Source organism: Giraffa tippelskirchi, chromosome 8, assembly GCF_054371585.1.
Source record: "Giraffa tippelskirchi isolate mGirTip1 chromosome 8, T2T-mGirTip1v1.2.pri, whole genome shotgun sequence".
NCBI lineage: Eukaryota > Metazoa > Chordata > Mammalia > Artiodactyla > Giraffidae > Giraffa > Giraffa tippelskirchi.
The window spans coordinates 124888283-124908525 of NC_137282.1; the positions used below are offsets into that span (position 1 = coordinate 124888283).

The 20243-nt window shown below is 57.4% G+C and overlaps 1 protein-coding gene across 7 annotated transcripts in view; it reads right to left on the reverse strand.

Moving 5' to 3' along the window:
* The window catches only part of GRM4 (glutamate metabotropic receptor 4), a 114063-nt gene that overhangs the window by 32873 nt on the left and 60947 nt on the right, over positions 1 to 20243 (reverse strand). For all 7 annotated transcript variants that reach the window (XM_081520020.1, XM_081520018.1, XM_081520016.1 and 4 more), the window contains 2 exons: positions 4898 to 5033; positions 1760 to 1914 (listed from right to left, as the gene is read on the reverse strand). In XM_081520020.1, coding sequence (XP_081376146.1) covers positions 1760 to 1914; positions 4898 to 5033 — 291 coding nt within the window. The remainder of the gene's footprint in view (positions 1 to 1759; positions 1915 to 4897; positions 5034 to 20243) is intronic.

Sequence of the window (20243 nt, forward strand, 5' to 3'; positions counted from 1 at the left end):
CCAGAGAGTGTAGGGACTGGCCCAGGTCACACAGCAAGACAGGGGCCTGAATCGTTCTCCTTCCAGTCCACAACTTCCCCATCGCTCACTGAGGCAGCCTCCTTCTCCGAATGCTCCAGAGGACTTATCAACTCTGCTCTAATCCCGGAAAACCCGGGCCCAGGGTGGCAGGCAGGTGGGTGAATAAGCCCTTTTCTCCTCCCCCAGCCTTCTGCACCATGACCATTCCGTGTCACGTTCACAGTTGCCCGAGCTGCTGGGAACAGACCCAAAAGCCTAAAAGTTCACCCAGCAACGAGTTCCTGCTGGTGGCAGGGCCCAGTGGAGGCTCAGTGACTGTCTGTTGGAGCTGTCAGGGAGGTGCTGGCACTGGTCGAATGCTGAGTTTCTCAACCTTGACACTACTGACACTGGGCCAGTTCACTCTGTGCTGGTGGTGGGGGGCCGGTGCGGGGTGGGGGGAGGCTGTCCTGGGCATTGCAGGATGTTGAGCGGCATCCCTGGCCTCCACCCACTAGAAGCACCACTCCCTGATCATGACAACTAAAAATGTCTCCAAACAGTGCCACATGTCCCTGGGGACCAAAATCACCTCCTGCTGAGAACCACTGCTTTTGTGGTTTCTCTGGTGCCCCAGAGAAAAAGGGGATTTGTCTCGCAAGTCCTGGGTTCAGATCCTAGTTCTGCCACTGAATAGCAAGTATGTGTGACTTACTGCCACCAAATGTCACTTAACCTCTCTGAGCCTTAATGTATTCACTTACTAAATGTGGGGTTGCTGGAAAGACTAAATGAGATGTCTGTATGGGGCCTGGCATTTGTGGGTACCAAGACCCATAGTTTCTGTTATTTTGTGTTTATTATGGCTTGAAGCTGAGAGGGGCAGTGTGGAAACTTCTGGCACCTGTGTTCCTTCTGCCTCAGGGTGAATAGAGGACATGGCCATGTGACCCATGTCCCTCCCCTACTCAGACCTCGGTCTCTTGGAAAGTTTGGTGGAGGTAGATGTCTGTGGGCTTCCCAGCTCCATCAATGCTGATGTCTGCTGACCTCAGCGAGAGCAGGGGAGGAGCCCCTGGGAGCCTGCCTCCACCGTGGGGAGGACAGTGAGGTCCCTGCCAAACCGGGCCGTTTTAACAGGAACTTCGCGCCTCACTCACAGTGAGGCTCCAGCCAGAGCAATCTGTCCTGCCCAGGGTGACTGAGTTCTGTCCCAGGAGGAAGGGATGCCAGGCAGGGAAGGCCCACCCCCACCCCCAGCCCGCTCAGGGCCCACCAGGACTCTGCAGGGAGGCCCCTGCCCCCAACCTGGCACCCTTTTCTGGTAGCCTGCTGGCAGCTCCCAGGGCCCTTCTAGCAGAGGACACGCTCCCAGTGGGGCAGGGGTCTCACTTCTTCTGTCCCAGAGGGGAGAAGGGATGAGAGTATATGGGGGTGAAGGAGAAGTCTTGATAAATGAGCCTCCTGTACTTGCCACCACCCTCAACACCCAGGAATATCTGAGATGGAAGAAAGAAAGACCCCGAGCGTGGCTTCTAACCCCGCCGGGACGAGTGTGGCCAGGAAGGCCTCCCAGCCCAGAGCCCGAGCACAGAGAAGCTGGGAGCCAAGGATGAAGAGAGACAGGGTGCGGGAAGACGAGGAGCCGGAGAGGGACGGTGAGGGGGACGATAAGAAGGACCCATCAGGGTGACGCTGGCAGCAGGGCGCACGGAGCCGGGGAGGGTGGTGGGCGCGCCGTTGCGGCTGCCGGGCCTACCTCGCACGGACATCCTCTTGGGGAGGATGGTGACGGCGCCCTCGGCCACCTCCTCCAGGTGCAGCACAGGGGCGATCTTGGAGCCCCAGCTGTCCGAGCCCATCCAGAAGAAGTGGCCGGTCTGGTTGGCCTTCCGTGCCGCCTCCAGCACACGCCTGTGGGGACACGCACCAGCCCAGCCCAGCCATGTCTGCCCAGGGGCTCCCCGACCCTGGCCACCCCTGCCCTTCCCCCAGGCTCATTCCTGTCCCCCTCGCAGCCTGTGCCTGGATCCCCCGTCCCGACCACAGGAGCCCAGGGCCCCATAGCCACCCCAGCACCCACGCCTGGACCCCCAGGCCCCCGGTTCCCTGCTGCCCTGACCCACACCTGCCTATAGGCCCACGGCTGCCCTTCACCCACACTGCACCCCTATACCTGCCTGTGCCCTGGGCTCACAGCCGCCTACAGGCCCCATGTGGTCTCCCAGACCCACTCCCACTCCTGGGGCTACCTCTGTCCCCGTCGAGGCCATGCCTGTTTCCCTCTGGTTGGACCTGCCCCGTGTCTGACTCAGGTCCCCAGAAATACATCTGCCCAAGCTCTGTCCTCTGAGGCTCCCAGACCCACACTCCCTGGCCCTTTGTCACATTTATAACCACTGTCACACACACACACACACCAACACCTGTCCCCCTCTGCACCCCACCTCCTTCTGTGCCGAAGGTCCAGGTGCTTCAAAGAACCACCCCCCACTGCCCTCGTGGATGGATGAAAGGGTGCGGGCAGCCAGGGGCTCCCCACCACCACCCAGGCCACAGTGACAGTGGTCCTAGTCAAGTCAGGGGCCCTGGAGCCCCGCGCAGGGTCGAGCCCACAACAGCACTCAGTCAGTGCTAATGGATGCTTGAACTAAGTGGCCCCCTCAGAGACATCTTCTAGAAGGAGAAAAACAGGAAGGACTGGGCAGAACTCCCCCCAGGTATCTCATTCCATGGGGACAGATGGGAGCAGAGAGGAGGCAAGCAACTTGCCCAAGATCACACAGCAAGTGAGAGGCCAGGATACTAGAAACTGGCCAGCCCATCCCACGGACAAGGCCAGGACAGACTGCCTTGGGGCTTGGGGCGACTGCCAGACCTGTGCAGGAGGTGGCCAGCTGGGGCAGGAAGCCTTGGGCTGCCAGGGAGAAACGTGTTTCCTCACCCCAGAGCCCACATCTGCCCTCCTCACCATCTCCTGACTCTCGACATTCCTAGGCCCCCAAGGCTGCTGCGGCCCCCACAGGGCCCCCTAATTGTAGGCAAGGCTGCTCTCAGAACCCACACCGCAGCCCTATTAATACCCGCCTGCATCCGGCCAGCCAGAGATGACCAGAGCTCCCAAGGCTCCATCTCTGCAAAGTCACCTGGGTTTATTTTTACCTCTCTTTGCTTCTGAAAACGCATGTGGATTTCCAGAAAGCCCCACCACCACCACATACCCCTCCCAGCTGCTCAGGGACTCAGTCTAAGGCCTCCCCCCGCCCCCCAGGCGACCCTTCTCTGGGACCCTCGGCCAGGCGCCCTCATCTCCCCTCCCCACGTGTGGGTCCATCAGAGCCGCTCAGGAGGCTGCGAGTAGGGTGTGTCCCTGGATGGGGGGGGGGGCCCTGAGTAGTGCTGGGCTCTGACACGGGAGTGGGGGCCAGGGGCGGGGACTGTGACTGGAGGGAGGCGAAGAGCTCAGAAGGAGCTCCTCCTGCCCCGCGTGCCAGCTGACCTGCAGCAACAGGGCCACACAGGGCCACCCAGGGCCAGAGTTTAGGGACCCTGAAAGCTTTGTGGAGACCAGGAGCAGCTCAGAGGTGCCAGGCGGACCCTGAGGACTCCCGCACCCTGGGGCTTTGCTGCCTGAGAAACACCCATTAGAGCTGGCGCTTGTGGCTTTGGAGGCCTTAATGACCTTCCAGAACATTCCCCTCCATCCCCGCCAGCACCCAGCAATATCTCCTGGGAGAGAATCTGTTTTGCTGCAATTCAGGAGTCCAGGATGAGGTCTTTCCAAGTAGGAAAGAGTGTTGGAAAGAAGAGTGGATGCTGGTGAGCAATGGGGAGGGGGCCGCATGGAGGCAGGGTGGACCGGGCAAGCTGGGCTGGGCAGGTGGGCAGGTGGGCCAGCTGTCTGAGGGAGGCGATCTGGGGAGACCACGTCTCCTCTGTAAACACAGGGCGTGCCTCCCCAACCAGATTCTCAGCAGGGGCTGTGTCTCCCGCTCAGTCTAGGGAATCAAGGAGGCTGGTCCATCTTGGCCGTGACATCCAGTCTTAAAGAGGTGGTAGGGAGAGAAAGAGCAGGAAGAAGAGAAGCACATTAAGAAGGGTGCTCAGGGGTCATCTTTTAAGGGCACCTGAGACTCTGACCTGTGACTCAGGGGGCAGACTGCTCCAGGGTTTCTGTACCACATGGTTCTGGCACCTGGAGTCCACCTGTCCCCACTCTGCAAATGTGGAGACTGAGGTCCAGGGAGGGAATGATACTGCCCACATGAGTGTGTGCCCAGATCAGGACTAGAACCACAGCCCAGGCCTCTTCCCACTACCCTGAGCTCACAGAAGGGAGGAGGGAGGGGCTGAGAGACGGCCAACCCTACCTCCTGCCAGCCTCTGCTCCTTCCTTTATGCACATTCCTGCACACAGTGCTCCAGCAACACTATCAAGCAGCCTTTATTAGCTCCATTTATTTTTAAGCAGAAAAGAAGCCCAGAGAGACTGAGAAACTTGCCTGAGGTCACACAGCTAGTCGGAGGGAAAGCAAGATTCCCACCTAGGGGCTCTGACCCTGGGCCCACGGCCTTAGCCCCTCTGTAAAAGGACCTGCTAACCATCCTGAGTTGGTAGATGGATGTAGGACACAGGGAGGGGGAAAGGAAGGGAGCCTGTGCCTCAGCCAGAGGGGTCTGCAATTCCCCCTGAATTGCAGCAAAACAGATTCTCTCCCAGGAGATATTGCTGGGTGCTGGCGGGGATGGAGGGGAATGTTCTGGAAGGTCATTAAGGCCTCCAAAGCCACAACCCCCTCATTGGCTCACCCCACCTCTCTGGACCCCAGGGCGGGTCAGGCTTGACCAGCAGGGCTCCCTGGCACCCCAGCCCCGGCCCACTGCTACCTGTCCTCACCTGATGTCATCCTCGTTGGCAAAGATGATGACCGCCCTGGCGTTTGATGTCTCCAGGAGCCGCCGGATGATCTTGTCGAACTCCCCAGGCTTGGGCTCCCGAGGTATCTTGACGGACTGGGCGATGCACACGCCCCCTGCAGGAAGGGCACCAGTCGGCCTGGGGCGGACAGGGTCTCCCCCTGGGGGCTACTCACGGTCCCCTGGCCTGCCTTGCTCCCAGGTCCCGATCTGGCATGGGCTGTGCAGTCAGAACAGCCACAGGGCAAGTGTTGGCTCCACAAAGCTGGGTGACCCTGGACGCGTTACTTAAGTTCTCTGCGCCCCTCTTTATAAAATAGGCTGCTAGCAAGAAGCAATATAGTATCGGCCTTAAAGCTAGACTGCCTGGGTTCAGATCTCAGTTCTGCTGCTTACTGCTGTGTGATGTCAGGTTAGTTACTGAACTTCTCTGTTGTCTCAAATACATCATCTATAAAGATAATAATACCACCTATTTCATAGGGTTGTTACAAAGCTAAGTGAGTTCGTGCATATATAGTAACATCTGCCACCCAGTAAGTGCTTAGTAAATATTGGTTCTTTTTTGATGAAACTACTTCATAAGACTTTTCGGAGGAGCAATGCTGAGAATGAAAACCAATTGCCCCCCTTGGGCCATTAGAGACTCTGGTACCCACATCCACACACACCTACCAGGGCTCTTGATCCCGGGCCCCATGTTCACCATCAGGCCCCTTCGTGAGGGCAGCATGCAGGGTTGCTGACTTGTGCCCGCACATCTAAGGCAGTGATGCTGTAAACCCAGCTACTGCCCATACGTGGGCATTCTTAAGCTCTCTTCTGGGCACTCGCAGGCCACTCAGTATGTAGGCTCTCCAGCTTCCACCCTGACCCAACAGGGTGCGATGACACCCAGCCCCCCTCCATCTTATTTATGGCCAAATTCCCAGCAGGGAGCTTAGAAGAGCCCAGGAAGGCCATTCTTAAGGGACTGCTTTGGCGGAGGGCCTGGAGGAGCTGATTGGGATTGGAAGGTCTTTAGGGGCTCTCCTGTCATTCCTTTCTCTCTGGCCACTGCCTACCTGGCTGGATCCTGGGGGAGGGGACCCAAGGCCTGCCTGCCTCTCAAGCTCATTCCAGGACAAGATGCCCCCAAGCCTGCAGGCGCCACCAGGATGCAGTCAACACACCCCAGGATTCGCAGCCAGGCCGTGTGGCTCACAGAGACCCTGGGAGCACTCTCCACCTCAGCCAGCCAGTCCCCAGCCTCAGCTGCGTCTCTCCAGGGCTGGCGGAGGGGTCGGCATCATTCGTGTTATCTCAATCTCCCCTCATCTCCTGCTGCAAAAGCACTTGTGGACCCGTTTCTCGTATCAACCGCGTTTGACAGATGAGGAAACTGAGGCTCAGAAAAGAGAAGTGATTTGCCCAAAGCCACACAGTCCTTTTCCCCACTGGGATACAGAGTGGGGGACCCCAGGGAATAAGACATCCAGCACCTCTGGTGGCAGAGTCAGGGCTCTGTTGATGGAAAAGGCTGAGGGAGTATTCTTGATGAAGGCAGATCCTTTATCTGAGACCATTGCCTTCCTGTGGGTCCCACTCAAGGGTCTCAGCCCAGCTCCATCTCACACAGGATCCTATTGGGTCGCAGCCAAACTACCCACCTTGGCCGGGCACCTGGCTGCCACCCTTGGGCACCCCCGAGCCTCTGTATGTCCTCTCAGTCCAGGCTGGGGTCACCTGAGCCCTCTGAGCAGACGCCATGCACCTCTGTGAGGAGGATGGGCTGCAAGGGTTCCCAGTGTGGGGAGACAGCACCCACCTATTTTACCCAGAGGAAGAGGGGCCAGCATCAGCTCCGCCCAGGGAAGGGCATAGATGGCAATCAGGGAAGGCTGCCCAAAGGCGGTGATCCTGAGCTGAGTGGCTGAGTTTTAGTGGGAGGAGGCCCGAGCAGCCGGGGTTGGGGAGGGGGCATGCTGAAGAAACAAGGTACTCACTCTAGAAGGGGGCTGCAAGGCCCAGAGCCACCTGATATAGGCTCACTCTCACGTCGCCAGGAAATGGACCCCCTGGTTCTGTGTAGCAGGTGAGGCAGCCATGGCCTCTGTCCCCCACCCTGACCAGCACCCACCTCCTTTACTTTCTGCCACTTGCAGGCAGAACAAGAACCTCCAGTCCTCCTAGGATGCCCACAGAGGCGCCAAGCACAGAAGAAGAACGTGGCTACAGGGGCTCTTGGGGGAGGGAAGGGGGGTCTGGGGGCAGGACTGGGGCCCCCCAGTCCCAGCTCACAAAGAGAACCGGGGGAAGCCAGTCTCCTGCCCCCAGCGCTGGCCCTGCCCTAACAGTGGCTGGGCAGACACTCAGCTTCCAGCTAAATCCTCCATATGGTTCCTTTCCAGTTAGAAAGTGGGCCAATTGCTACATTTCTCCCCCCCATCTGGGGAGACAGATGGACAAGAGGAGGAGGCTGGACAGGGGGTTAGGACGAGCCACCTGGCTCCAGGAGGGAGGAGGGGGCCAGAGGGCAGAGGGGAGGGAGGCACAGAATGGGAGTTAATTGTTCTCAATAACAATAAGTCATATTTCTGGGTGGTGCTCCCCTCCCTGGGGTACATACTGCAGGCTTCGTTTAGCTAATGAAAGAAGACTCAGGTGATCACTGCCCAGTCAACAAATCACAAGGTACTCAAGATGAGAGAGAGTCTAAGCGGGGAGCAATGTTCTTACAACCGCAAGAGTGGGGGGACTTGAGGGGAGTCTGGGGGGTTTCAAATAGAGCTCAGTAACAGTGAATGTTTATAGTGTCTAGTGCCTTTGAATATTACACTGCACATTTTGCATAAATTCACCCGTCTGAAGTCAGTATCATCAGCAAAACTCCAGCTTAATTTTTTTTTTTGACCACACCATGTAGTGTATGAGATCTTATTTTCCCAACCAGGAAGCAAATCTACATCCCCTGCATTGGAAGCACAGGGTCTTAACCACTGGGGTGCGAGGGAAGTCCAGCACAGTTCCAATTTAGAGATGAGGATGCTGAGGCACAGAGCGGCTAAGTGACTTCCCCAAGGTCACACAGTCAGGCAGAGTAGGGTTTCAATGCGGGCCATCTGGCTCCAGAAGTCACCCTTTCACCCAGTCCAGTGTGTCACGACCGGCCACAACCAGGTCAGGGGACACCTGGGCCCCATGTACATCTCTGGGCGCAGGGCCTGCCCTGGGGTAAGTACCCAGTGGTGTCACTGGTCCCACAAGCAGGAACCAAGCACCCTCCGGGCCCCTTGGTGTCACTGCCTGATTGTCAGTTTGGCTGCTCAGGGGACCGCAGCACAAGACCAAGGCTCTCCCAGGGTGACACAAGCTTCCAGGAGTAAGTAGCACAGTATCCGGCTCCATAGAGCTCCTGTCCCCTGCCACAGCCAGAGAGGACTGCGGTGGCCCAAACGAGACCCACTTTTACTGAGCACCCACTGCATGCCTGGCACTCATTGAGTGTCTGGGGCAGGTGCTAATGGCCCCATCTTACAGATGCAGAAACTGAGGCTCAGAGGTGCTAAGTAGCCTGATGGAGGTCACATAGCTGGTTGGTGGGCCTGTAATCCAGGTCTCTGTCGAGAGCCTCCCTTGGGCAGAGAAAGGGAAGGCTCCAGTCACTGGGTCTCTGTTAACCCCATACCCTGCAGCCCATCCCCACTTCTGGGAAGACCCCAAGTCCCACGCCAACTGCCAACTGGACTGCGAGGGAAGTCCAGCACAGTTCCAATTTAGAGATGAGGACGCTGAGGCACAGAGTGGTTAAGTGACTTCCCCAAGGTTCCCTCCTGTGTCCAGCCCCTGCTTCTGAAGCCCCATCACTGTGGGGACCATGGCTAGCACATCCCTTGGAAGTCCTCTCCAAACCCCTCTACCAGGGTGGGGGCACTTTTTTGCACCCCCACTCCTTTGTCCCATGGTCTCTCTCTTTGGATAAAATAAGAATCCGTGAGTCTGTACTGAGAGCAAAGGTAATCAAATTAAACCCAAGCAGCAAGGAATGCACCCAAGCCCTATCTCTGCACAGAGGCTGCAACCTTTCACCTCTCCCAGGCTCCAGGAACAGGATCCTAAGAAGGGGGGTATGGAGGACTCTGGTGCTCCCCATGGCCCACTTAGGCCCTTCTGGGTCATCCTTGGCAAGCCCCTCACCCCACACACAGCCCCAGCCCCGAGGCAGGCACCGGTTGCCCCGTGCCAGCTGCAAGCTCCACTGTCCCCCCAGCCAGTGCCTCCACGCAGGGTCAGGGGCAGGAAGCCACAAGCTCATGCCAGCAGCTTCTGGGCTCAAGGGGGCAGTCAGGACCTTGGAGAGCTCCCGGCCCAAGCACTAGGGGAGCGAGGAGACTGAAGGCAGACTAAGCCAGGGAGCCTAGAGCCCTACAAGCCAGCATGTCCCCTTCCACATTCTTCCCAGAGAAACTCACACACGGGTGCAAGGAAATACAACCAAAGATGATCACTGCGGCACTGTTTGAAACAGCGAAAACATGGAAACCACCTAAATACTTTCCAACAGAAGAACGGAATATTATGTAGCTAAGATACATAAAACAGCTCTCATGTATCAGCATGACAAAACCCTGAAAATACAAAGTGGACTGATAAAGCAAAGTGCACCACTCTCTGTCCCTTTCATGTGGAAATTAAAGGCCACATATAATACAATGTCTTATATATGGACACACACATAGATATGAGCAAAAGCTGCAAGAAGGCAGGAGATTTTCCCTGTTGTACGCACTGCAATCTCCCCAGTGCCTGGCACACACTAAGTGCTCCATAAATGCTTGCTGAATGACTAAGTCAAGAAGGGAACTCAGCCCCTGCAAGGTGTGGGCACCTCAAGGAAGGCAGGGATGGAACAAGACTGAGGGCTCCAGAGGAGGGCTCCCAGGCATGACCCCTGTTTTATTTCTTGGAAATAATCAGAAGCAAATACAGCAACATGTAGTGCACCTCAGGACCCAAGCCAGACCAAACGTGCAGACACAAGTGACAGTGAAGGCATCCTGGTCCCCATATGTGCCGCCCCGAGCCTCTCTGTTCATCCACGACACAGGGCCACCGGGCCACCCCCGGGCCGGTGGCCTCCACAGGACTGGAGGGAAGGCGCATGGGGCCGCCCTCCCACTGCCGGCCTCCTGGTTCTGAAACCCTGCCTCCGCCCGAGGACAGGCTCTTCCCTGGCCAGCCCTCCCCTGGCGCTGGAACCCTGCACGTCCGCCAGGCTCCACACACCTGCCCTGACTTGAACGTGACATGGAAGTTCCACTAGTGAAACTTGATACGGGTTTCCTGTTGTATTTTGTGGTCTCTGTGCCCTTTCTATTTGTGGTCTGGTGACCTTTCCTGGTATTCTTTGGGTCCAGCTGGTATATGTGTGTTAGTGTCTGCCTCCAACTGCACTCCTAATGCCCCAGTGGACATGGGCTATACAAAGTCTAATTACTGACTCACTGGGCTCAGCTTCCTTCTTTTCTAGGCACCTCCCTGCCCCCGACAGGATAGGGCTCTCTCTACACCACCCATCTGAATAAGTCCTCCCTACTCGCTCCAAGAAGCCCCCAGACCCCCTGCCTTCAGGGCCCGCCAACTTGTGGACTACCCTGGTGGCGCAGAGAAGGCAGAAAGAAAGGGCCTCCCCCCAGAGTGGCCTGCTTCTGCCCAGGTTCACCCCAGGTATGGGGCAGCTGAGGACCTGGGCTCCCCTGTGCCTCTCCAGAGCCGTCCATCACATCCTCCAGACTTGGGAATCCTCTCACCGCCCCCTCTTCCTTCCTTATCTCCCTCACCAGGAGGCCCGCCCTTGCCAGGAAGCAGCTAAGCAGCCAGCCCATAGGCAGTGGGCAGCGAGGTGACCGAGATACGCATCATGTCCACAGATTCCGGGGGACTCAGCACCTGTGCCCTCCTGCTCTGGCACCCAGAGCCCGGGGTGCCATTCTGCAACCCAGGCTGCTCCCTCATCCTAAACAGCACCCCGGGCTCTGGGCTCCAGACTAGGCTGGGGAAAAATCCCCCTCCAGAGAGTTGAGAAATTCCCGCAGCTGAACAGCACAGGAGCCCAGGGACACTGGGTTTGCCTCCTCTCTCTGTCTTTCCCTTGTCTTTCCCATTCTTTTTCTGGCCTTTCAAATTTAAAAGTGGAGAAAAACAATGAGAGACCAACGCTAGGAAATCAAGTGGAAAAAATCTACATTAAGGCAAAATGTGAAGGCAGCAAATTACAACACAGAGAAAATGGAGGTTGTTAAACAACCCAAGGAGGGGGTCCCCTCTCCAGCTTCCCTGGGTTCCTGGTAGAGAGAGAGGTAAAGGGAAAGGCAGGAGGGAGGCTGGGGGAGACCCTGGACTATATGGGCTCACACTCTCATACAGACACACACACACACACACACACACACACACACACACACACACACACGGAGTTCTTCGCCCCCCCATCCTCTCTTCTCCCCCGCCCTCTCCAAAGTCAAGCCCTCTCCCCACACCTGCTCTCAGGAGAGGGAGCTGTTCAGAGTCGTCAGTGACCAACATCGTGTTACCTTTGCTTTCAACGGGGAACGAAGCCCTGGTCTAAGGAAACGGAGCCTTGCAGCAGATTCCAGGCAGCGGAGCTGTGGCTAGAAGGGCATCTGAGGTCGGGGAGACATGCAGGCCCTGGAGAAGCCCCCTACCCTGGGGCCGTCTGGGGGGCTGGGGCTGGGGGCGGGCAGCGAGGGCCGGCTCTGGCTCCAGTGAGGGCTCGAGGGCTCTCCGGGGCAGGGGTGGGGGGGTGAGCCTGGCTCACTGCCAGCGCCCCTTTCTGCTCCCACTCCCAGCCCTCTCCCCACCATCCAGTGTCCACTCCAGCCTCCTTCCTCTCACACACGGCTCCCACAGTGTGCGTGAGTGCATGCGTGTGCATGCAAGGCCCACATCTCCCCCTCAGGTCTGGTCCCAGTAAAAACCCACCACATCAGGGCTTCCTCTGCAGAGGCCGCCCCTCAGTCTGCCTCCCTTGCTTATCTTATCTCCTCCCAGTCTGTCTCTGCTCAGGCCCTCACGGTGCCCAGCACACATGCTGAGCTTGCTCGCAACAGGCCGTGACCCACGCTTGCCACATGAATGGGCCACCGAGCACCCGACTACAGAGATGGGAGGGCCGGCGGGGCAGGAGCTGCTGGCACTGGCATGGGGGTGGAGGCGCTGTAGGAATCTGAAGTGGCCACCTGCTTAAACCTGCCCAGTTCCTCTAGGAACCTCCCTGAACCCTGCAGCCCACTGTGACCTCCCCTCTGAGCACCACCTGGTCACACGGAGTGCCCGGATGTCTACGTGTCTACTGGCACTGGGCAGCCACTTTGTGCCAGGCTCTGGGCTGCAAAGGTCATCCAGCAACAGGGCCTGCCCTGTAGGACGCGCTGGCAAGTTCCAAGCCCATGTGGGCGTCATGCACACTGGGACTTCTCTCTCAGTCCTGCCTTCTGCTGGGAATTTACCTTTCCACCTGGATGCAAACTCCTTGTTATGAGTGCTCAAGAAATGCACGTGCAAAAGATCAAGTGGAAAAGTGTAAGATAGCTGTGCAAACTGGCAGGGCCCCAAAGGCCCAGGGCCAAAGACAGCTGGACTACTAGAGAAGACCAAGGGGGCAGGGCAACTCCAGCCCGAGGGGACGCAGTGGGCTCACTGGGAGAGAGTTGGCTGGAGCCAGGAAGACCCGGGTAGCAAGGGACAATGAAGGGGACACAGTCATCCTGCTTCCCCACCCGCAGGGTCCCCATGATGCACCCCACCAAAGGTTTGCACAAAGTGTGGATCTCGCATCTGCTCTCAGCTTCCTCTTCCTCGCCATTGTGAGACAAAAGGGAAGATGTCCACTCCACGGCTTCCTGGCTGTGTGACTTTGTTCTTTTTGGGTTTTGCTTGTTTTTCAGCTATGCTGGGTCTTTACTGCGGCGCACAGGCTCAGTAGTTGCGGTGTGTGGACATAGACGCACCAAGGCATGTGGGATCTTGGTTTCCCAACCAGGGATCAAACCCGTGTCCCCTGCACTGGAGGGCAGCTTCTTAGCCACTGGACCACCAGGGAAGACCTTGGCTGTGTGACTTTGGACAAGTTACTTAGCCTCTCTGAGCATCAGGCTAACCATCAGTAAAATAGGACAGGACTTAAAAAAAACTCCACCTGGTGGGGCTAGAGTGAGGGTCAAATGCAACGGTATTTGTGAAAGCCTGGGTCAGCCTCCCGGAGCCAAAGCCTCTGGGGAGCAAGCGAGTCCTAGTGGGGGTGGGGCTGCAAAGGCAGAGGGGCAGGGACCTCGTCAGGACCTCAGGTCAGGACCCAGGGCTGTGAGGATGCTCTGGGGGCCAGAGGCACCAGGCGACACTGAGCACTGTCTCCAGGGACAGAACCTGCTGGGCAGAACCTTCGGCCTGAGCCTAGAGGCCCAGGGACTGTCCGAGGCAGGACACACACCCCTCCTTTCCCGAACACTCTCAGCTGGTAACACTCACCCTCATAAAGTCACAAACCACACATCACTGCCACCCCACACAAGATCACAGCAACACAAGCTCACAGTAACCACACCGCCTCACACAACCACACTCACCACACCTAACCTCCACAAGTCACACCCTATACACAGCCGCAGACCCAAACACACGGGTCAGCTGCCCACACCTCTTTGGAGCCACCGGCCAACCCTTAGCACCATCAACACCTCACCTTTGCTACCGGTGCTCAGGGACCCAGCTGGGGGATGCTGGCGGGGGCTGGGGTGGCCCCTGGGTGGAGGGGGACAGCACCTCTGTCATCCAGCAACTACTCACCTGGCCACCTCAGTGCCCTCCTCTGGGCAAAATCCATATCTACTCTCTGCAACGAGGCCATCCACTCACACCCACCTGCCCCTGGGGAGACTCGGGCTGGACCTGCAGGTGCAGGGACACCGCCATCAGAGAGCCGGCCTGCTGTGACGCGGGGGGCCGAGGCTGGGCGCAGACGGGCCCTCGTCCCACGTCTGGCCCCTACATGATGATGAGAGCCTAGTCGCCCAGCCCCTCTGAACCTCCACATCCACATCTGTAAAATGGGACAGCCTGCTCGCCACCCTCCAGTCGCGGCAGGGGTGTTGTGAGGATTAAAGGGATCACCCGTGGACAGCCCGGCCCCTGGGAGGATATTTTGGGGACAGGGAAGAGGCAGGCTGCGGGGGGGACCAGCCAGGGCAGCTGTGGGGCTCAGAGCCCTGGAGCTGAGCGCTGCCGCCCCCTCCCTGGGAGGTGGCTGGGCATCGAGGGCTGCTTGGAGCTGCATTATTCATGGCGCGCAGCTCTGAGCAGAGGGAAATTTGCTGAGTGATCGACCTAATATCTTAACACAAACCCATTTAAGCAAAACACCTTTGAAGCGAGAAAAGCTGGGAGAAGAAAGAGAGAGAGAGAGGAGGAAGCGAAGGTGTTTGGAGGCAGGTGCTGGAGGGAGGGGGCTGTGGGGGAAGGCACAGAGAGGTGTCTGGTTCCTGCCCAACTCGCTCCAGCCCACCAGCCGGGAGACCCCTGCCCCAACCCAGCCCCCTAGGGCCCACCTTCCTCTACTTTCAGGGGCCATCCCGGGCATGTTTCTTGTTTAATACAATAATAATTAACTTTTTAATATTTATGTATTTGGCGGTGATAAGTCTCAGTTGTGGCACGCAGGATCTAGCTCCCTGACCAGGGATCAAACCCGGGTCCCCCTAGTTTGTGAGCATGGAGTCGTAGCCACTGGACCACCGGGAGGTCCCCAGAGGGAAAGGAGTCTGCCCAAGGCTCACATGGCAAGTCGGGCTGGTCACAGTCAGACCCAGCACTGCTGAGCGTTAGTCCAGAGTCCTCTGCTGAAAAACCCCTTTCAGAACAAGACCCCCAGCTCCAGCGGCACACCTAGAGGGTGGGGTCACAGAGCAGTTTTTCAGCCTGTTTCTTGGCCTCACAGCTCCACACTCCACAGCGAGACCAGTTTCTCCATCGCAACTCTAACGTTCCTATCCCGGAGCCTTTGCTGGTCCCCCTGCAGGAAAAGCCCCTCCTGCTTTCCCACCTGCCCAGCCCCGCCTCGGGGCTCCATGTCTCCACCTCTCCCCCACGACACACCCCAGATCCTCCCGCAGTGGGGATGTGCCCCTGCCCACCCAGGCTCTCATCACACCCCTCTCCGCTGGAACCTGCCATCCTCTGCCTAGGCTGCTGGTTTAGTAACTCCTGCGCTTTAAGGCATGAGGGCTGCAGCCAGGTTGCCCGAGTTCAGATCCTGCTCTGCTACTTCTTAGCTGTGGGACTCTGGACAAGTTACTCACCTCTCTGGGCTTCGTCTCCTCGTAATAAAGCATGAAGAACAACTGAATTAATATATGTAGCAGTGCCTGGCACATAACTACTCAATAAACATTTGCTCTTGTAACACTGTTGACCGCTTTCTCCACCAGCCCATAAACCCCTTCAAGGGCAGACTCTGCTTCTCTTTCCTCACTCTCTGGTTTCCAGCACAGCAGGTGTTCAGTGTTGGTTGAACCGACTCTAGATCCTGGCAATGCTGTCTGCCTGGCCTCTTCACCCCAGGCCCCTTGGGAACAGGAGCTGGCTCTGGGCTGGTGGTGGAGACACCTGTTGAGAGGCAGGGGCATGGAGAAGATGACCTCTGGCCAGCTCTAGCCCAGTAGCCGGGTCTGCGGTTTGGTGGGAGAGAAACAGGAGGCTGCAGACTGGGATGAAATATTTAGGAGCCCACATCCCCAGGAAGTGGAAACTGACAGGCAAAATGAAATGTTGAGATGTAATTACCCAGGCAGGCCAAGCATGTCTCCCTGCCGGCGGCGGGCTCGGGCCCTCCCAATGTGCCCCAAGCAGGCACTGGGTAATGAAGTCCTCCCGGACCTTCCCACACCAGCCCTCGCCCCCTCCCAGACAGGAGCCTGACTCAGGCTCTTCAAGCCAACCCTTCTGATGGCAGAACAGCAGGATGTGGAAGGAACGGGGGGCTGAGCCCAGCCTCAGCTCTGGATGTACCGGGGGTGAGGCTCCAGCTTCCTCAGCCAGAAAACAGGGCTGCTTACCCCTCAACTGGGAAGAAGGACAGAGACAGTGGGTGTGAGTGTGCTCCCGAGACGGGCCGTGGTGGAGGGCTGTGGCGAGGACAGAGCAGACACCAGCCAGGCCCTGTGGACCATCGGAGGCTTTCCTTAGGCTCTGAGCAGCCTGTGACTCGGGTTAGCAAGAGCTGATGGACAAAGGTCAGGGGCAGAGGCCCAGATGTGGCCCTGAGCTGGAGAAGTGCTCACTCCACCCCCTGAAAACCTGTCCCAGGCTCTCCCTATGATGTTGGGGAAAAGCTTGGGGCCCCATAGCCTGCGAGCCTGCTTGGCCAGATCTGCGATGGAAAGGGGACTCCAAGCCTGGATCCCGGGAGCAGCGCTAAGTGGGTCTCAGGAGGGCATCTGAGGGGGGGACATGAGGAGGGCTGCTTGGCTGATCTTGCCCTCTCTGTGGAACACCAGAGCTGGGGCAGAGGACCTGACAGGCTACTGATTTTTCTCAATAGGCGTTTGGGGCTAGACATTTTTCATAGTAAGAGATGGTCCCGTGTTGCAATACAAAGGGACATCCTGGGACTCTGGGCACTAAGTATGAGAGGGGACTTGAGCCACTGTGATATTTGCACTGACATTTAAATGCACCCCAGGCACTCTGGCCCGGGTGGGACTGCCCGCAGTTGAGAGGTCCTTTTTAAACCTAAACCAGAGCCCAGAGAGGCTCGTGATCTGCTCAAGGCAGCCACAGAGATGCTGCGCCAGCCCCTCTCCAGGCTGGCTCCATGCCCCAGGGCAGGTCCAGCCTCCCCTGAGGCAGAAGCCAGCTGACCTCTCAGGCTCCAGTCTCCTGTGCCCCGTCCCCGACTCCTTCAAGTCAGCTCCTGTCAGTTCTTGAAGATTCAGCTCAGGTCTCCTCCTCCAGGAAGTCTTCGTAGGTGTCCCCAGGCTCCTTCTCTGCTGGGTGCTCGTAACCATCCCAATAACTCAGGTACTGCACTTAGCACAGGGAAGGGAATTTATTGGACTAGATGCCTCCAGGGAGTGGCCACTGCTGGACACAGAGCATACTTTGATTCAGCAATGATTTACTAAGGTCCTCTCAGTGCCCAGTGCTGCCCTGGATGCTGTGGGGACAGCCATGGATAGGACAGACCAGAATCCTGCCCTCAGGGAGCTGACTTCCATCTATGAATTAGACCACAGATGCTGAAGAATGAATGAATGAATGTACAAATGAGTAAATGGACTAACTAGGAGCTGGCCTATTGTGCAGAAGGCCTCGTACCCCATCTCCAGCTCCTGCCCCTCTGCCCTCCTTTCCCTGTCTCCCCACCCAGTGCCCTGCCCCCTCCTCCCCCTCTCACACATGACTCCATGGCCCGCGGATTCCGGCAGCACTCTTCGGTCATGCAATGTCTGCACCTGTTCTCTCATTAGCTCCTCCCAATCAGCCCACGACTTAGGCTCTGTGACCATTATACAGATGAGGAAACCAAGCCCCGTAAGCCAGAGCCTCGTCCCGGCTGTCTCCACCTTCCCTTTCTCCAACCTGTCTGTTCCCTCTCCCCTGCCTTTGTGTGTGTCTCTCTCTCCCAGTTTCTGGGGTGTCTGGCGAGTTGCCACCTCTCTCTGAGCCTGTTTCAGGCAGAGCAGTTTCGAGAGATGGGAAACAGGGCCTGATCCCCTCCCCTCCCGCCACCCACGGCCCCTGCTGCGTTCCCCCCACCCCGCTCCACCCCCTTCCCCCTCCCTCCCTCCTCTCTCCTCTCACTTGTCACTTTGTCCTGCTTCTTCCCCCCATCCCAAGGCCTCCCTTGAGCCCCAAGACATCTGCAAGATGGTTGTTAGCTTTCCTTCTGGCTCATTAAAAATGAGAATTTGCGTAGAATATCCATATGATCACTCTGTCTACAGCAAAATGGGGCACAGATGTAATGCACCATGTGAGTCAGGGAGAACAGGGAGGGTGGTCACAAGGGGCTGGGGAGCAGCCAACCAGCAAAAGGCCAAGTGCTCACCCTTGGGGTCTGAGGCTGCAGAGGCACCCCCTCACCCTTCCAGCCCTTTGTTGGCCTTTCTGATGGCTAATCCACGGCAAGTCCATGGTGGGCCTGAGGGTCAGCACATCTGCCTTATTGTCAAGAATGCAGCCCCCTCCTCACTCTCAGAGGAAGGCATCATGAAGAACCAAGTTTAGTCACTCAGCTCCCCTACCCAGAGCACCTTGCTGCTCCTCTGGGGCAGGCCCACGGTTCTTCAAGACTCTCCTCTTACCATCCACTCTTCAAGGAAGCTCCCCTTCCCCCTTCTCACAGTTCCCATTCTGCACCCCCCCCCACGCCCCACTCCCCACCCTGTACAACAACAATTTGGCCAGATGCAAAGATTTTTGGAAACAACTGCTTCCAAACCTCATCCCAGCTATATAACTGCATTCAGACCTGCCTCATCACAAAAAGGATTCACAGCAGTGCCCAGAAATAAACATATTTGGCTAAAAGAGACATTTATAACAAAACTGAGGGGAAGGGACCAGCACTTTACATATGAGGCTCTGATTAGCATGCAGGGATTGGCCATTCTTGGGGACCCGAGCCAACCAGGGAACCCCCGCCCCCCTCCCCCGCCAACGTGTCTGGTGCTGGCGCTGTCCGTGGTGCTGAAGCCAGGGGCACCTGGGCCACTCTACTCCCCTCTGCCCACACACAACCTGGGAGCAAGACGTGCGGGCTAGTGCTTCACCACATACCCCAGACCTGTCCCTTCTCACCACTCCCACTCCCTTGGTCATCATCACATCTCGCCTGGAGGACAGCAGTAGCCTCCTCACTGGCCTTCTTGCCTCAAGCCCACAGTCTCTTCCCTATATAATGGCCGGAGGGATCCTAGTAAACCCAAGCCCATCCACATCTCTTCTCTGTTCACAAGCCTCCCACAGCTCCCGTCTCACTCAAATCAAAAGCCAAAGTCCCCAGAGAGGCCAGAAGACTCCCCCCATGATCTTCCCTTCCTCTTCCACTTCTCTGCCCCTCACTCGCTCTGCTCTTGCCTCTTGGCTACCCTCCAAGTCCCAGGAAGGCTCTCAAGGCCTTTGCACTCATCAATAGCCCTGCCTGGGGCACTCTTCCCACACATCTCTGCGTGGCTCACTCCATCACTGTATTTAGGGCTCTGCCCAAAGTTCGCCTCTGCAGAAAAGCCTTCCTTGACACCCATATGACAGTCTCCCCTTCCTGCCTGCTCTGTCTACTTCTGCGGCTTTCTTCTTCTTCATGGCAATGCCCATCGGTTCTTATCTGAAAGTCTATCATACGGTGAAGTCTTCACTTGTTAACGATAAGTTGCCTGTATCCCTCTCCCCAAACGTGGGCTCACAAGATCAGGGATCCTCATCTTTTTAGTTCACTGCTGTATCTCCCCATGACCTGGCTCAATGCCTGCACACAGTAGGGGCTCAATAAATATCTTTCCAGCAAGTGAATAAATTATTGTATAGGAGTGAGGGGTGAAAGGGGTGAAGAAGTGCCCCCAATGCCCTCCTCACTAGTCACATCCCCACAGAGCAGGCTCTATGATCTGGAGGCCTGGACTCCCTTCTTCTGAGTCTTTGAAAACCCCAGGAGCCTGAGGAAAGCCATCACTAAAAAGGTGATCATCAGGGGATGCATTCCTCCTGACCTCCAGGCCCTGCCATGCCCACTTTTAGACAGAGCCCCTCGCAGGCTCATCCACAACCACTCGTGACTCAGTAACTTCCATCACATTCACATTCTGTGTCACAGAAACTGCTCCCCCCCTTCCCTGGTCCTGAGGGAACCTCTGGCCTGTGTGTGTTGAGGGGGGGTCATCCTCCGAGGTCCGTCCATCTGACTGACCCAGCAGCGCTTCCCAGGAGAAGCTGGATGAAAGACATCCATCAAAAGGAGGGCCTCACCCTCTTCCCTTCCCTAGGGCTCTGGAGTCACACAGACCTGAATGCAAAGCTCTGCCTCTGACATGCTGTGAAGGCCAGCTCGCAGGCAGCCTGGGCCATGGCCACTTCCTCAGTAAAACGGGGACAATTCTCAGGGCACCTGTGTGGGGGCTGGGGCCAGGGCACGGCAGCTGCAGTGGGTGTGGTTAATGAAATGCTCCCTGGAAAATTGCATCTTAAAACACAAGGAGGTCCAGGAGGCTTCACATGGGCCGGGCTGCACTGGCTGAGGGGCTGGAGCAGGAGGCAGAGACTGGGGCTCAGAGGCT